This window comes from Electrophorus electricus, chromosome 7, assembly GCF_013358815.1.
Source record: "Electrophorus electricus isolate fEleEle1 chromosome 7, fEleEle1.pri, whole genome shotgun sequence".
In the NCBI taxonomy this organism is placed as follows: domain Eukaryota; kingdom Metazoa; phylum Chordata; class Actinopteri; order Gymnotiformes; family Gymnotidae; genus Electrophorus; species Electrophorus electricus.
The window spans coordinates 13,410,909-13,430,210 of NC_049541.1; the positions used below are offsets into that span (position 1 = coordinate 13,410,909).

Below are 19,302 nucleotides of genomic sequence, written 5' to 3' on the forward strand. Positions count from 1 at the left end.
AATTTGCCACCTTCTTTCTACTTAGGCCCTGTTTTTGTCATGTGCTTAGGACCATACATTACCTAATACAATTTTATTAAATAAGTTTCAGCCTTCAAAGTTTAAGCAATATTGTGAGTCACTACACTTTGTAACAAACTGGCAGTTAAACTGATGAATGTTTTTAGAGTGTGACATCTCCAAATATTTTGATGAATTATATGGAGTGAGACAGATGTTGAAGGATTCTAAATGAATTAAGTCCTAGGAAAAGGTACGACAATGAAATCTGACAGTAACCCTAACTTTGACTAACTTTAACTATTTATAACTTTTCATATGAGATTGGTCATGCAAATTCTTACAAATCTGCAGTCATGTTCATCTATCTATCTATCTATCTATCTATCTATCTATCTATCTATCTATCTATCTATCTATCTATCTATCTATCTATCTATCTATCTATCTATCTATCTATCTATCTCTCTGTCTGTCTGTCTGTCTGTCTGTCTATCTGTTTATGTCTATAAGACTGTGGTTCATGACCTTGGAAAAATTCCAGGCTGCAGGTTAAGCCTCTAGGTTTTACAAACACTCCATACATGCGCACACTGAGGTAGACAAACACATAAAAAGGCTTATTATGGTATGGCGCAAAAAAAAAGCAAAAAAATTAAAATGCAGCAAAAGAGATGAAAAATATATCATCCGAGCTATTCTCTGTACAATAATGATAAATCATTTACTGAGGTCTATGTACAACGATTTGAAGGGACAAATCTTGAAATAGCCCACACTATAGTACCTCTTCTGAGATTTAACTGTTCTTGCTTTGTACGTCAGTCTGATTTTCCCAATCATTATGTCTTTGCACCATGTGATTTTCCTAGTTCATTCTAGAATGTTCCATTACTAGAAAACCTCTGTAGTTATGCACAAGCTTTGCTGTGCATATTCTGACTACAATAGTCCAAATGATATTCAGATTGATCCTTGAATATTCATCATACAGTAGGTTAAAAGGAGCTGCACAGTAAATCATTCCTATTGTACTTGGAGGCACTTTTAACAGTTCTGTCAGTTAGAGGGTTAAAGGCACTATGTGCAACGTATACAGATTGTTAAATATTTATATCTTTAAAACCATAATTTATGCAGTTAAAGAGCCAATAAATATGTTTTTCCTACTAGTTTAGGCCTACATTTACAGACTAAATACAGTGCTATGATAAATATGTTGTAAAATTAGAAATGTGTTGCAAACAATAAAGGGGAGTATATGAGTGCAGGCATGGCTTTACGTAATGCATTGCCGACTCAGTTCTTGTCAGATTCATAAGAAAGGGGTGGATACATTTGAACCTTTACAAGTGTTATGTTTAACTAGATTATAGAGGAAAGTATCCCTGTTTACACAAAGTCTGTTCAAATTCTGTTTTCATATGCATTGGTGAAGACACATATGTTCCTTAAAATATTAATTAGTAAGAAAAACTTAGTGTACCTTCCCCCCCCCCCAAATTGCCATTCCTTATATGTGGGTGTCACCTCCATGCCCATTCATTGTAGATATAATACTGGAGTGTACTGACATTGCTTCAAAATGCCACTGAGATACATTTTTGCAATATACTTTGTTAAAATCTGAATTTATCCATTTATTAATCTACAAGTACATACAAAAAAGACCCTTTACCAATTCGTCAATACTGATGTCATGCATTAATGATACCGGGATACTCAGTACCTGAGTCAATTAGGCCTCTATGCTTCATAGTAGACATGCCACAGTCTCCATAATTAACTTCTCCAACCTTAAGATTAAACATTCTGCTCAGAAATGCTGTTAAATAATTTATAGCAGGAACAATGAATAAAGAGCATTGCACTTTTGGTAATACTAAATGGGATAAAGGGCAAATGTTCTAAGGGCATAAATAAATGTGGAATAAATAATTAAATAAAAAAACAAACAATATATAAATAATGAGGTACTTTTTGCATGCCATTATCAAAAAAACAAAGAATATTTTGACATGCTAATAAACTCCTCAAATCCATGTGATGTTTTGCATGGCATTGGATCTTATGGAATAAGAGTTTTAGCATCTGCAGGAGAAATAGCAGCATTGCAGATGTCTTTCAGAAAAGTGCCCCCTTGTCCAGCAGGAACTCTCAGTGCGAGGCAGGAAACCATGCTTTTCCTTTAATAATAAGGTGCATCGCTGTTCATCGGACCTCAGGATGTAACATCGCATAACCCTCAGACGCAGAGAACATATCAATATCTGCAGACGCTCGAGACGTTCTAAAGAACATTCCCGGAGGCTTTGCGCAACCTGTCATAGTAACAATCCATACGTAATTGTTTCTGTGACAATCACGCTGTTCACAGGAAGTCACGTGTCTTTCATTGGGCTTTCATTTACGTAAAATATTATTTTATGACCTCTGTATCTTATTTAGACAATTTGAAATCGAATGCCCAATGAAATATCCCTTGTTTTAAATGTATGGTTAAAATAAATGTTATGCAATAACGCATTGATGTGGGAATAGAAGGAATTCTGATATTATTATTACACTAAGTACATATACAAGAGAGATGTCTTTCGTTTCTCCAGGATTAAACTGGGGCTCTACACATCTGTTAGAAGCTTTCCCTTATTCACGCAGTTCTGATTTGTGATGGTGCAATTCCCAGTTCTTAAGTTTGCCTCCCTAAAATTGTCGATGCTGTTGTTTATGTCCTCGTCTATCTCCATATATTCTGATTTGCTCACGATAGACGAACTGCGCCGGCTGGAGTTGGAATCGGACGCGATGTTAGGATTGCTCACATTCAGGAGCTGTGCCTGCTCTTCTCCTTCAGTTTCTCTGTGGTAAAAATAGTTAAAGTTGGACACAATCACAGGCACCGGGAGTGCAATCGTTAGCACACCAGCGATGGCACACAGAGATCCCACTATCTTTCCCCCAATAGTCACGGGGTACATATCTCCGTAGCCCACAGTGGTCATAGAGACTACAGCCCACCAGAACGCGTCTGGGATGCTCGTAAAGAAGGACTCTTTCTCCTCGGCCTCGGCAAAGTACACAGCGCTTGAGAACAAAATGACGCCGATGAAGAGAAAGAAGATGAGCAGTCCAAGCTCGCGCATGCTAGCTTTCAATGTTTGCCCCAAAATCTGAAGTCCTTTGGAGTGTCTCGAGAGTTTGAAGATCCTGAACACCCTGACTAAACGGATAACCCTGAGGATGGCCAAAGATGTGGCCTGTTCGCCCCCGCCCTTCACCTCCTTCCCACCCTCGGGGTCCTCTGCTAGCTCCGTGCCAAGCGTAATGAAATATGGTATGATGGCCACCACATCGATTGTGTTCATCATATTTTTAAAGTAGGCTGCCTTACTTGGGCATGCGAAAAACCGAACAATCAATTCGAAAGAGAACCATATAATGCAGAGTGTCTCCACGATAAAGAACGGGTCTGTGAAAATATTTGGTTTGTAATAGAAAGTGCTGTTTCCTATAGTTTGCAGCCGTCCCTGTGGATCCTCTTTCAGTTCAGGTAATGTCTCCAAACAAAATATAACAATAGAAATCAAAATGACCATTACCGACACAATTGCAATCCCACGTGCGGGGCCCGAACTTTCCGGGTGCTCGAAGAGGAGCCAGATTTGTCGTTGAAACTCATTCTCTGGCAACGGACGTTCTTCTTCACGAATAAAGCCCTCGTCCTCCCGAAATTTTTCCATGGCCTCTACACCAAGCTCATAAAACTTTATTTCTTCGGAGAACATATCTAAGGGAACGTTGACGGGTCTCCTTAACCTTCCCCCGGACTGATAGTAGTAAAGGATAGCGTCGAAACTTGGGCGGTTTCTATCAAAGAAATACTCGTTTCTTAAAGGGTCGAAGTAGCGCATCCTCTTTTTGGGGTTTCCAAGTAGCGTGTCTGGGAACTGGGAGAGTGTTTTAAGTTGCGTCTCAAAGCGCAACCCTGCTATGTTGATGACTACCCTCTCGCAGCATTCGTGGTCCTCGTGGTCCGGGGAATACGAATCCTGCAGATGCCCCGGCAGCGTCGAGGTCTCATCCATATTATCTCCAGCCACCACAGTCATTCTGAAGATCGACGTCTCAGCGCTGGAGAAGATGCTAAGATTAGATGAGCAGGCATCTGGTTTCTTGACTGATTCCAGTCTCCGCTGCTTAAAATGTCAATGACTGGAGCCCATCCTGAGAGAGCTTAACGTGTCTCAGTGCAGTAGCTCCCATTTCCAGTAAACCACTGCATCATCTTCTGCTCGCCACTCACCAAGAGAGAGGCAGACAGAAAAAGAAAGGTAAATGGATAACAGGGGACCAATGGCACGATATCACAACGAAAACGCATGTTTGACAGCGCAACAAATTGCAACCTCTTGTCATGACAGAAACAAATTGATGATGAAGTGCGCAAAATGCACATATGATAAAACTCCATTAATAGAAAAAAAAAAACAGAAAAGCCTCCTACACAGACCATTCCTCTGTGCGCAACTCCTATGCACCAGCATTCAAGTTTCAAGCTGCTGCCCACCTTCTGTGCTCAGAGTGAATAAACTGGCATTGGATTGCACCTTGTACTGACAGTATAGCATAGTAATGGTATGGCATGGTTGGTCTGTTAGGGAGCTTTCTAAGACAGAATCGTCAATGAATTATGGTTATAAAACAATGCAGCAGTAAACAGTTATATACAACACTTACCTATCGTGATCTGTTAAGAGGTGCAGGAATGCGGTCCGCGCTGGTTGCAGCTGGTGCTTCAACTTTCCCTTTGTTTTAAATGTAAATATCACCTCACAGCGTGCGCTGCACTGCGAGCGTTCTTGTAATATAATACACTATACTGTCATCTTTAATATTCACGGCGTTCCTGAATAGTGTGGTTTCAAACGCAATCCGAGCAAGTTTGCGGAAGAAAATGTTAGAACGACGCAAATCAAATCTCTAGACAGGATATATAAAATCATGCTGCAGAAAGTGGATGAGTGCGAAGAGGCAACGCTCGATAGAAAGTAACCAGCACCGACTAGATATCCGCGCTTTTTTGACCGCAGCGCGCGGCTGCGCTTCAAGCGTAATGTGCGTTTGCCGCTGGAGAAAAAAAAACCGTTAGTGTGATTGAGCGAGCAGAGCACACCGGCGGCGAGTAGCCCGGCCTTCCTCGGCGCATGCCGCATCAGCACGGTTTCTCGTTTGGTTCAGTCGAAAGGACAAAACACGCGGTCACTCACAGCTGATGAGTGAAGAGCGTAAATTTAAAAAAAAAAAAAAAGAAAAAAAAAAAAGAAAAAAAAAGGTTGGAGAAATTAATCAGCACGAAGCGAAAATTACTCCGTGAGAAATGTTTAAATCATATTGCAGGTTTTCATACATACGCAGCGGAGTGAGAGAGAGAGAGAGAGAGAGAGAGAGAGAGAGAGAGAGAGAGAGAGAGAGAGAGAGGAGGGGGTTTCCGACGCAATGCAGACAGACTGTACTAACATGCGTTACCACAAGTGCTTTTCACATCATACAAACAAGAAATAACTGAGCAAGCGATGGCTCTTCTGCTTGATTTTAAGCATTAATTGCTGCTTACAGTAAATACGATGATATGACGAGAGCATCAAACTGACAGCCAAATCATCGATAGTGCATTATTCGGATGTAAACATGAAACACATGGTTTTTTTTGTTTGTTTGTTTTTTTCAGCTTACACATATTCAGAAGTTTTGTCAGTTGTTGGTGTATTACAGTTTCCTATCAGTACCTTTCTATAGCCCACTTACAGCTTTCAGCAGCACAGAATATGCATTTTCCAATTGTATTCACCGGATGACTGGAATCGCCATTATTAAAAATAATTTTCTTTACACAAATTTATGTACAGGGATGAGTTGAAACCAAATATCCTTTAAGAGAGTAAGGTCAGTGCGACATGCACGCTTGGACTGCCTTGACTTGAGTGGGTCGCTATTTCATCTTGACATTGGGTTAGAATCTCTGCATTAGAAGTGAGCATCCTAGGCACACTCATGAAGGACATAATATAACAGGTCACTCAGGTTGTGTAAATTCATTCTTTAGAATATAGTCTTTCATTTTATTTGTATAGAACGGAATGTGAAATCTGGAAATCAGCTTTTAACTTTGAGACCTCTTCTTTGTAAGTTTTTGGGGGCAGAAAGTTCTTTAATTCATGGGATTAGTTATAAGTACTAGGTGGTAACAGCCTTACTGTCACAGAAAGAGGTAAATTCTCAAGAAAAAGATTAACTTCAGCACCTTGGACAGTGACAAGGCTTGTGTCTTGAACACAGTAAGGTATTTAACCTCATGTGGTGAATTAAGTATTTTAATTTTTGTATATTGATTTCTTTGACTGGTAGATTTTGGTAAAAGGTGCAAAAACCTGTCTATAACACAAAGGTGAGTACCAGTAACTTGCAAATAACAGAACAGTATTATAAATATGTATCATAGACAGCAGCAGCAGCACCATTAACCTAGAAACAATTCATTTTGTACAAGAGACAACATACTTCTGCAGCTTTCGTCTGCTATGGACTTAATTAGATTCATTGTAATAATAGGCTTTAGGACATTTCCAAAAAATGAGGCGGCATGCACAATTAGTGAAAATTTATGCATGAAAATTTTAAAAATCGTTGTCACAAAGGCTCCCTACATTAAAAATACATGCAGTACCTCTGACCTGTGAAGCTTTAGAAAAGAAGATGCAGGTATGTATGCAGGAACTACCATCTAATAAATATTGCACATGTAATGCCCAGCTAAACTGCTTCACTGTGTGCCAGTGCTTGCAGTTGTCATATTTGACATGAGTAGAACATGGAATATTTGTCACTGTCTTATCTTTCTTTTTTACACCCAGTGCTAAGGGAAGCTCTGAGCTTCCACCCAGCCATGTCCCAGTGTACAAAAACCTGCACACCAGAACCCGATCTCCCACCCCCTCTACCTAGCCTCCTTTATGTCAGCCAGGCCATGAGCTGGCATGCTGGTCCCGGGGAAGGCTGATTCGCTTACACCCCCCTCTCAGTTTGCTGGTGCAACGGGGGCTGGAGCTGGTGTGCACCGCACTGCGCTGTAGCAAGGGGCTGTCCCCCAGCCAGTGAGAGAACGGGAGAGGCTTTTGAAAATGCATGGCGCATTCAACACACTTCTCCATGGTAACCAGGAACTACCAGGCATCTAGAGGGAGGCGGGAGAGGAGGAGGGAGAGAGAAGTGATGGAGAGGAAGGGAGAGAGAAAATCACCACCCACCCCTGCCTGAAGAGCCAGGAGCACTGCTGTGACTCTTAGAGGCTTGTTTATCATACTAGCCCATAAGACAAGGTCATGCAGAGCATACCTGACACAAGTACAAGCACCTAGACCACATTTAATTTGTTTCCATGTATAAGAAACTGGCGATCAATGGTGAACCTTGACTGGTATTAATAACACCAGGATTTATTGCAGTTGATATCACTGTGTGGGCTCGGTTCTAGTAGGTTTTTGTGAACACAAGCATCTTCTAAATTGGAAACCTTGAAACCTTCTTTTTGAGCATTAACATTAATGACCCAATGTAGCAAAGCTTAATTACAGTCACATGATAATGAATCATTTGCTATTTCACATATTAATCTGTGCACACAGCCCTTTCACCATAGCTCCCGAAAATATCCCTACAACATACAGTGGTATTCGTTCTTAGTATTATAGGAGTACTATGCTTCGGTTGTTAAATTTGCCAAGTGGTGTCCTAGCCAATTCAGTAGTACATGTGCAAAGGCAAATGATCGAGCTATGCATTTTGGCAGGCTGCACTGTATTCACAAGCTTTAGCTCAGTGGAGCACAGTGTGGTGAGATGTTTCTGAATCATTTTACTGCCGCCTCTCATCTTTTTAAGGTCACTGACCATTTCCACTTAAGTGCTTACAAACTCTTTAGTAGGAAATATGATGAGAAATACCAAGCTTTTCTCTAATGGATTAATTTGATGCACGAAACCCTAAGGCAGAACAAACCTTTTAGCTACCTGTTGCAAAACGTCCAGACATCAGTACTACTTGCTAAAAAAAGATGGAAATATGTTGTTGTAGATTTGTACATACAGTATGTACTTTTTTCTTATGTACTTTTTTCTTATGGACATACAGTATGTACTTAAATGAGTTAAGTAATTGTTTTGTGTTTTTTAGGTGTTTTCTATGTGTTTATGCCCTACTTCCCAAATGAGTAGTAAATTATAAAGTAGGCTACACTTACCCCTTTTGTAAACACTGGAAGGGATAAGCAGAAGGAGGCACAAATAAGTTTCAATTTGCCCTAATATTATGGCAAATCCTCAATATATTGTCAAAACAAACAGCAGGGTAGAAAAAGCAAGACAGGGAAAATAAGTGGCTTCACAGACTCACAATGGCACCTATAGAGCCACAATGGCATCCTGTATACTCAGGGTGGCAACGATAGACTCACAGTGGCATACTATAACAATGATTTGTATTTTATTTATATATATTTATAAATTTGCTATACTTATCTTGGTTTTATCACAGGCATATGATATGGAATGAACCACTGACCTAGTAACAACCCAGCAACCTGCTAATCCAACATAGGTATTGTACACCTGTCAATCAAACCTTTCTATCTTTCTATCTGTTAAAGTTTGTTTATTAGATGTTCTCTAACTGTTTATGCTTTTACTATTTAATATGATTTAATATATCTTCCTTTATGTCATAATTTTAGAATATATTGTTTTATAGCAACTGTTACTAGGTTTACACTGGTAAAATCCCATTTGACATAAAGAGAATTTTTCTGAAGCTCTTGAAGGTGAAAAAAATATTTAGATTGCTAGCATGATGTCAATGTTAAAACGCTTGTCTAGGTAAATGTCATTTAGCTTATCAATCGTGTTTCTATCCATATTAACTCACAAAAACATCTCCTGCCCTGTTTCAATGGTATGACGTTCCTCAAGCATGCAAATTTTTTAAATTAAGAGCTAAGAACATAATCTTAATGCAAATTAGGTATTTTGACAAAACTGGTTTGCTACAATATCTTGTTAGGTTGAATGGGATTTTTAAAGCTTTTTGTAAAGCACCAGTAACTATGACAGTCAACCCCTTTCAGTGTCCCATGGAAACACTTCCAGTGTTTTGTGACTAGGTTTGCAGTCTTTCTGAAGTTACATGCTTTTTCTGAGTTTGCATCATATATAAGAATTTGCAGCGCATTTTCAAAAATGTAGTCATGTTTATGGATAAGAAGATAAATGTGGTAGACTTAAACTAGGGTGGTAAGTTTGCACAGGTACTAATGAGTTAATGATGAGACATTTGTTATGCATGCATTTGTGTGTGCTGCCCTGGCTTGTTTGTTTCTGTGTTACAGGTTTGTGCCAGGATTATATGTGATTTTCCTCCCGCCCTTGAATCCAGTCCCATTGTTACCTTTCCGTGCCGGGATCACCAACCTGCCGGCTTTCAACTAAAAGGAGGAAGAGGAAGTGAGACAGGTTGTTTCAGGAGAGAGATTTGTGTGGTGGTGTTGATATGCTGTGGTGTCCACGCTTTGGCTTGCTTTGACTTTGTGTAATTTTGAACTCTTTAAATCTGTGTATGACCTTATATTCTGTCTCTGGCCCTCGAGTTAAATGTTCTTCCTCTGACAAGAGAGAGACAGAGAGCAAGTCTGTAATAAATATCTTTATAGGTTTACATATAAGTTTGTTTGGGAAGTGGGTTTGGTCTCTGTTTTTGGTGATAGGGAGTGAGTGTAGTGTATGTGTGTTTTCTTATGTGGAGTATTGATAGCTGTCTTGTTCTTTTCTAGCATGCCTTGTTTGTTTTGTTGGCCTTGGTCCCTCCTGAGGTTGTTTCACCTATTTCCTGTATGTTTCTATGTTTATTTTGGCACCTTATAATGCACTTGCTATTCACCTTTTCACATCATGTGTTTTTTGTGTTATGGTCTCATACATCTAGACTAAGTTGTAACGTAATTGTTGGCTTGTCTGGGATTGAAGACTTTAACTAGAGGTGGTTGAGTTTACATAGGTACCAATGAGTTAATCATGAGACATCGCAGACTTTAACTAGAGATGGGTGAGTATACTCAGGTACTAACCAGTTAATGATGAGACTTATTTTTGTTTGAGAATTATTCATTATTCATATCTGAGAACAGAAGAAGCACAAACAAGCTCAAGTGAAAGTGAACATGAACAGACTGAGATTTATTCCTCACGACTGTGGTTTTTATTCTGAGTCATCTTGCTGTTCCTTTTCATGAATATGAACGGATCACTGAGCAAATGCATGGTCTTCTTATGTGATCTGCCCTGCTCCTATAAATATATACTAATACTTTTGTCCAGCATGCACTCATGCACACACATACAACCTTATTTGTTGTTAGCTGATACATATGCATAGGAAGAGTGCAGTGTTATTCACTACACCGCCTGAATAGTTGGCTACATTTCACTGCCTGGATAGCTGGCTACAGTTCCACAGAATTACTAGTTTAATTAATTATTTCCTTTTACTTTGGTTGGCTGCACTGGAAATAAACAAGATTGTTTATAGACACGGTGAGTACTGTACCTAAGGTTTGATTATAGATTTCTATGTATAAATGAGGTCTTCACACTAAATGACGATTTGGTCAAAATGTTAACCTCCATTTTGAATGCAAACAGTAGGGGGCAATCTAACCACTTTCCTCCCTTACATAGTGGGGTATTTGTTTCAGCAGGTGCAGGAATCGTAGTTCAAATTCAGACAGGCATGAGATCTATTATTTAGTGCCCCCAACATCTTCACCCCCTTCCATCCCCCCTGAATTTCTTTGGACAATTTGACCATCAAAGTATGATTGACAATTAAATTAAAAGGCATGTTTTTCTAACTTTGTCGACATGTATAAATTTTATCTCCAGTTGGTGTTGTGGCTAAATCTCATGTAAAAGAGCAAAAACTCCTAAACTGGATATTGACAACAATCATAAGCCCCTTCAAGTGAGCCACCATCCATTTTGGGACTTCTGACCCCATGAAGTGAATTTTATACTGCCTCATGTCTTTATCATTTGTGCATTGCAAATCTTGACCACCCTATCGGAATGAAATAGGACAATGTACTATAACATACAGAGAAAGCAGTAACCACTCTAGTTCATCAGAGTAATATGCATAACCATGTGACAATCTCTGTCAATACAGATATTGAATAATTGATATTATTATCAAATTTGCATTTAAATCAGGTAAAGCCATATTTACATCAGGTAGAAACTATACTCCTTATCTCATATTTCCTTTGGTGCGTTTGAAGTGCTCTAATTGATAGCAACGTGTTCAAGTAAATCTCTAAAAATCAATGGATACAGGAATTCACACAGAGCTAATGCACAGATGGAATAGATTTTACTACATGTTGTAGACCTGCTGGTTTGCAGCTCCGGATCTCTGATTTTCCCTAGCAACAGCAGAGTGTATGAACGGGAGCGTCTGCGACATCCTGCACACGCTGTTAAAGGAGAATGCTATAGCTCATATGGCACTTAGTCGATTTTATGTCATTTGTGTATGTGTCCTGCTAGCATTTTAGATATTTTTGTGGTTTTTGGTGTTGGAGAATGCTATAATGAATGCTGTAATAATTTTTGTATCTGTTCTTTTAATGTGCGATATGTACACACATTTTCTCGATCTCACACACACATACACATACAGTCTCTCTCTCTCTCTCTCTCTCTCTCTCTCTCTCTCTCTCTCACACACACACACACACACACACACACACACACACACACACAGTGTGGCACCATCACACCACATTCGTGGTATGCACTATGTGAGCAGAATGCATGAATGTAGTTCCCCCCAACCACGCAGACACCATCCCCGGAGTCTCATTCACAAGCACACAGGTGCTTATATAAGGCCTGAGTGCTATTTATAAAGCCTTGTAGTATGCGTGGAGGGAGAGAGAGGGACTCACGCAGCGCCTTTCAGGATGAACACTCATGCCCTGGGGGCTGCTGAGGCTGGACTCTAGGCAGCTATTCTTAGCCACACGTCCTAGCACAGCCAATCGAAAGGGAGCAGAAGTGACTGTTGTCGGGGGTGGGGGATCCAATGGATGGAGCACACAATGGTGTTGGGTGAGAAAGAGGGAGCGTGAGGATGCGCATGAGAGAGAAAGTAAGGGGGCGGGTGCACATGTACGCAGGCATGCACTGACGAAGTCAGGATTTATCACATGGAACGTGGACTTGGACTTGATATCGAATGAATGAGGGAAATAGCTGTATTCTGCAGTGCTTTGCTTTTTTTCTGTATTCAGTGTTCTGAATGTGATTTGGGTTGCTAGTAACTGGAATGTGGTCTTTGAACAAGAATGGACTGTATTTATAGTAAACCTGTATGTCATCGTGAACCAACTGTTCAGTATTGTTTAAACTACTTATTCTAATCACCCATCCTTATAATCAACCACAAAAAATACAAGTAGCTTAATGACATTGTGTTCCTCTATATACTGACAGGAATCTTTCTGACATGCTTCTGAGTGTTATCAATTAATTTAATTATTTATTGTTCCAGCTAGTAGTAATTGTGTAATTTTCCAGTATTTGACTTGTCTCCCATAGAGTCATCTTCAAAGGCCACCTAAAAGTTATTGCATCTGTTATCCACATGAAGAGAAAACCAAATAATTTTAAGTTAGACTGCATACAGCTGCAATGGCATCACAGCTGGGCATACACTATCTGTGTATACAGCCCACAGGAAAGTTACTGACCTGTTGGTAATGTCATACACTTAATATATTAATATAATATGAAATATAATAAGTTCATTAATCACTTTCATCCAAACAATGAATGCCAACATGCCACTGTAGTAATGCATTGTGTACCATCTAATGTGATGTTTTACCAAGAGTTTCATGTTAAATGTTTCAAGTTAAATGTAACAAAATGTATAAAGAAAAATACTAATATCGAATTGACAATTAATAAATGAGTTCAAATGTATTCATTCTCGTTGTTCATGTGAACCATATGCTCCATCTGTGTGACTATATGCACTCACTAGATTCTGGACTCAAATCCCTTCCATGTTGTCATATATGAGTGTTCACCTCTAGTTGATTTTCATGGAAAATGTGTATACATGTGCCTGCATACATGTCCCATTTCAGAAACTCCTGATGCCTTTACACTTGTGATGTGGTGGAGCTGTTCCTTATCATCAGACTCAGGTGACTACATTTGATCAGCAATGTATAAAAAAGTAGCTCCATTTATCTAGGTAATTTTCAGTGGTCCTAAAGCTGAACCTTGCTTTATCCCTTTGGTCGTAGCTAGGACCTGACAGAGTATATTTAATCAACAGCTACACACTGAATGCTATCAAAATTCACTGTTACTCTGTGACCAATTTTTCCTCTTTACTCTCTTATCATGTGCAGTAATTCTACTGTCTATGATGACAGGGCCTTTGATATGGCATTCACAGCTGTGCAGTGTTTGGAAGTTTTTCTCTCCTCATATGCACATCTCAAAGTGAGCAATGTTGTCACGCCACTGGCATGTGCATGTGTGCCTGGGCTGTTGCCATGTCTGTGTGCCTATCAGCTGGGCTTATGTCCTCTGTCATTCGTGGGAAGCTCTCATGGAGTGATGAAGTAATGGTGCATGTCGTAATGGAGGCTAAAGAGGTGATGGGGCCTAGATGAATGGGAGGGGATGCATCTTTGATTGCATTAACATTTTAGCAGTGTTCTGTTTCAGTGTGCTTGGGTCAGATCCATCCATATTGTAGGATGTGCTGTCTCAAACTGCTTTAATAATTGATCTGTAAATGGTTTCATTTTGCTTGAGTGAAATGAGTTTGAATAACAGAGACTGCTGAGGGCGATGCAGGTCTGTGTGTGATTGTGTGTGTGTGTGTGTGTGTGTGTGAGAGAGAGAGAGAGTGTATGTGTGTATGTGTGCATGTATTTGTGTGTGTGTGTGTGTGTGTGTGTGTAAGTGTGTGTGTGTGTGTGTGTGTGTCTGTGTGTGTGTGTGTATGTGTGCGTGTATTTGTGTGTGTGTGTGTGTGTGTGTGTGTGTGTGTGTGTGTGTGTGAGTGAAAGAGAGAAAGAAAGCACAGAAATTTTATGTTAACTTTGAGAGCAACATTTTTCTAAAACAAACACCAAAAAAAAAAAAACTTGGTACACAGCTTAAATAGAACTGACATGATAAGGATCACACACATGTCTGGAATTCAACCAACGGAGGCAGTGTTTTTACAGTCAGTCAGTCCAGTCCCCTTTATCTCTGGTCCCACTTTCACTGTGACATTAATGTGAGCTGAAGTGTTCTTTCAAAGTGCTTACCTTGCCAAAGACATATGACCTGTGGGAATAGTGGGATATTTGCCCTAATTACTCAGTCTGAGACCGAATTAGCCCAGCAATCCAGAGGGGGTCTGCAGTAATCATTCATTGTAGCTAGTGTCTGAGACAGTGTCAGCTTGCATCACATGGAAAAAGAATCTTTTATACTAGAGATTTGAACCTTGTTTCTATCACAAGATATTGGAAATATTAATCTATCATCACATGTAATTTTCAGCATATGTAAATTTTCTGTTGTTGGGTTGAGGTAAAATGAAATGTTTTGGTTGTGTGGAGAAATGTAGTGTTGAGACTCATGTTGCCTCGAAATATAAGACAAGGCAATGCACTGTCAATACAACAAATGTAGGCTCATTTCATCAGTCCTACCTAATATAGTATAGGTGGTAGATTCCGCATTATGTGAAAATACCAAATGCCTGCCTTAAATTTATATATGCCCTCTTCCGTTTTCACGTTGACCCTAGAAAGATAATTTTATAATGGCCTATATTGAGCTAATTTCCATATTGCTCCTTGTGTGTAGATAGATAAGATAGAGAGTAGAGAGAAGGTGGTTCAAAAGCCTACTCTGTTTCTTTAGCCTTAATTTAGAAATGGCATTTTCTCTTGCACTGATCTGTCCTTGTGTGGATTTTCATCACATCTGAATTTAAAAAGGGAGTTAACTCCTCAGTGCTTCCACATGGTGGGTTCCAGGGAGTGTTCAAAAATAGATTTTCTGATCCCCTCTGTGAAAACAGCATTTCTAAAAATAGCAGCTGAGGCAGGGAAGGCAGACACGCTTCCTCTCGGGCACCGAGCATTTCAAGGGGATTCCCTAAAGGGCCTTCTGTAAGATGTGCTTTAACACATGCACCTGTGGCAAGGAAGTGATGTTTTTCATGCATAAATCCATTCAAATGAATCTTGCAAACCAACGACACATCTCCGTTGTTGATTTGTAAGTGACAAGTGGTCATTGTACCATACAGTGTATAGTTGAGCAGTTGCTTTTAGATACAGGCTTTCATTGCAGTAAATAAACACTTGTCTTGCATCATTTTATATTGTGGTTTAGATGTTTTAATATGAGTTCTAATCTTCCTGTAGGCTTTTTTCAACAAAGCAGACTTAGCCAGAGATTGCATTCCACACAATATGATCAGGTGGCTTCACATAGTGACAGTAAAACTATTTGATTCCTAGTGTTTTCGTTACCTGGAAGTGAGAGTCCTCGGATGAAGTACAGATGTTTAGCACCCTAGATTGCATCAGCTCATGATATCACCGAACTGAAAGAAAGAATAGAAGTGTCACACTAACCACAAGACACTTAGCCATTCTCAGACAGTCTGAGTTTGAATGGGTTGTGGTCAGCCGGTCTCATGCTTTCTCTCAGGAAGTCAGCATCATCCTTCTCTAACATGGTCTCTTGTGTAATGGGCAGCCTTAAGTGAAATCATTACTTTTAAATGAGGAGAGGGGCACTTGATCAAGACCCCCCCCCCCAAACACACACACACACACACACACACACACACACACACACACACACACACACACACTCTCTCTCTCTCTCTCTCTCTCTCTCTCTCTCTCTCTCTCTCTCTCTCTCTCTCTCTCACGTTCACACTTTCTTTCTCTCCCTCTCCGTCTTTTTCACTCTCTCCATCCTTATTTCTCTTTGACATGGCTCTCCTTTCAGGAAGGGCCAGGTGCACCCACTAATTCTGATACTCAGCTCTCTTAACAACATGGTTGCTGTATATATTCAAGTGCATTAGCCTTTTAAATTCTGTAACTAGACTTACAACTGTTTTAGAATTATTAGCAGACCTATGAATCTAAATTGACTAGTTTGAAATGGCTATATTATCCATTGCATCTGCAGTTGCTGTTTTTTTGTTTTTTGTTTTTACTGTAATATAAATCTCATGATTCAGGTTTGCATCAGCTGAAAGTATGTTATAATCACTAAAAATGTTATCAGTGGAAGAATTGTCTGATGAATGAGAAATGTTGAATAATTCAGTTTGCTATAGCTATGTGCAGTGCAGATGCTGATGCAAGATTGAGTCATTATACTTATTGCTATTTTAACTCATGGCAGATATATACAGACTATACCACAAGAAGAAAAAATAATTACACATCTTTTGTTCAGCTTTCTCTTACTTGCCTCAGCCAACCATGACACAATATCCCAGAAGAAGACAGAGACACCAGTAATATTCAAATGGATTTTATTGCGTACATATACCATATATGCTTACAGTTCATAAATATATACATTATTATTTGTATAGTATACTCTATCAATAACATTTTTTTAATTTACTAATTTATTTCACACATTTTACATATTAAACCACACATTTAATTCATCACCCAGTCATGTTAAGAACACAAGACAGAAGACACCTGTACAAAACAGCCATTTAATTTGAAGGTCTCTGCTACATTTTCACAATACGAGTGATGGTTCAGTATAGACGCAGGATGCAACACAGTGACTGCTTATCTCATGTATGTAGCTTCTCAGAGCACATACTGCATGTATGGTAAAATACTGCACAGTGCTTATTTTACTGACAAGGCTGCACTGTAATGTGCACATGTGCAGACACAAATATATGCACATACACAAATACACTCAATCACACACACGTATATGCACACACAAACAATACACACACAAACACATACACCCAGGTTGAAAGCACACTGGACCAAAGGTCTGATGAATAGTTAGCAATTTCTTAGGGAATTGTGGCATTTGCAAATGTTCTCTTTTTTCCTTCTATCTCTCTTTTTAAGAATACTGTGGTGTTGGTCATTCCACTGACATCACATAGCTCACTCCAGAAAGATGCTAGTCTGTAGCTGAATGAATTCTGAAAGGATGAAGCTTTGAATGCACATGTGCTCCTGCTTCCTGCAGCATTCTGGCCTACCTGGCGTAAACACAAATATTTAAAAAAAGACAAAAAGGAACAGACACCCATACATGCTGCTTCACCAACTGGAATACCATCCATTTTTAATAACTGTGCATTGATGTGCTCATTCTGGTCCTTATGTCATGGATCTCTTCATAAGGCATTGTGAATTCTAGATGGAAATTTGGGGGCAAGTAATAAATATCCAGTGGGTTATATTGCCTGGCACAATTTGAAATGGAGTCCTTCTAGAATACAATCCTGAAAGACTTACATTCAGTACATTCATATATTATTTACTTCTAGAGGTAATACCTCTACTATGTGATCAAGCTCATCAGTCATTGTTGTTGCTATATCAAAGCCTCTTGATACCTTTCAGTCCACAGGATCTGAGTTATTTAAAGAACATAGCCAGCTTTTAGGTACACTATCTCCCATTTATGTACATTATCTGTATCTGTAGCTACTTGCAGTCTGTAAGGAGACATTGATAACAATAAAATGATATATGTAAGGCACCATTTCAAAATATATATACAAATACAACTAAACAACATTGCAATGTGTGCAGTTTGACTATTTTGTTAATTTTATGATTTGTATGATTTTTCATGATTTGGTTATAACATGCATTATTGCTCATACAGAACTATGTACTTTTTTAAGCATCTAATGATAATGATGTAACTGTGAACTTTTTGTGTTCAACATCATTGTCCATAACAGCTTTCAAAAATATTGTAGTATATAACAGTATATGGGAATGAATTGGTCTTTCAAATTGCATCACACACTCTGAATCTACTGCTTGATTTACAAGATGGTAAATAAATATCTCAAATATACATAGTTCTACGACCTCTATAGTAGCATTGCACATTGTAGTTAAATGCAGATATTCTCACTAAATCTCTGTGTACATGCCTCATACAGTCAACAACACCATGAAATATCCATGGACATATAGCACTGCCCAACCCTAGAAAGCCACATGGTTTCTTTTCTGCAACTTGTTTTAAAAACAAATGGAAGAACATACTGTGCAAATGTCTTTGCAGTTACCTATGAAATGAAGCGAGTATCCTTGATACTGGAGACAGATTTTGTGTTTGTAAATGGTCAGGCTGTGTAGATGGTCAGGACTGGTTCCACTAGCCAGGTTCAAATCAAAGCTCACGTTCCATCTTGAAGATGTGGCCAACATTCTCATGCCTCTCAATAACAATATTCAGTTGCTTGCAGTCACGAGTGTGTTCATGAGATGAGCGTTGCAAAGCCGAACGTGACGGTGTGTAGTCCTGGTCAAACACATCAAATGCTGGCTTCACTAAAAACAGGGATTATGGGACCCAGGAGTGTAATAACAACGAGAAAACCTAGCTACTTTTTGCAGGAGGGCCAGTTGCTATCTGGTGGAAGCGATGCTGCATAACAGTTGGCTAATCTCATTTTGCGGTGGTTAAATATATGAAGCCCTTAAGAGTGTTTAGCAGATTATGAAGGGCTTGAGAAGACTAGATTATGAAGTGTTTGAGTAATATAATGGGGAGTACCTATAGAGATGTTTGAATTGTATTACTGACAACCATTAAACCTATATAGCATATCTAAAGGCCAAAGTAGGAATCGTTCTTTGTGCTTATGTAGGTGACAAATATTCATGATTTTTCTATTACAATTGAATAAATAAAGCATATCTGCAAATTTTGCTTAATCATCATGTTTTTTGTAAGTCACTCTGGATAAGAGCGTCTGCTAAATGCCGTAAATGTAAATGTAAATGTTTGTTAATATGTATAGGAAAACAGGTCCTTAATGTTAAATCTAATTAAGGATATATAGCTAAATCATTAATTTATAAGTATTTGTAGTTGTATCTAATCTGCTCCTTCTGAATCAGGCTTATATATATAGCTT

At 39.0% G+C, this 19,302-nt stretch overlaps 1 protein-coding gene across 2 annotated transcripts; it reads right to left on the minus strand.

Moving 5' to 3' along the window:
* Positions 1-433: 433 nt before the first annotated feature.
* Positions 434-5,074, minus strand: kcna1b (potassium voltage-gated channel, shaker-related subfamily, member 1b). Of its 2 annotated transcripts, none has more exons than XM_027003921.2 (2): positions 4,738-5,074; positions 434-4,288 (listed from the first exon to the last, which is right to left on the minus strand). In XM_027003921.2, the coding sequence occupies exon 2, from the start codon at positions 4,107-4,109 to the stop codon at positions 2,622-2,624; it is 1,488 nt and encodes a 495-aa protein (XP_026859722.1). In that variant the 5' UTR covers positions 4,110-4,288; positions 4,738-5,074; the 3' UTR covers positions 434-2,621. The 2 variants fall into 2 exon arrangements, with proteins under 2 accessions (XP_026859722.1, XP_026859721.1); XM_027003920.2 differs by having other exon boundaries at positions 434-4,298.
* Between the last annotated feature and the right edge of the window lie 14,228 nt (positions 5,075-19,302).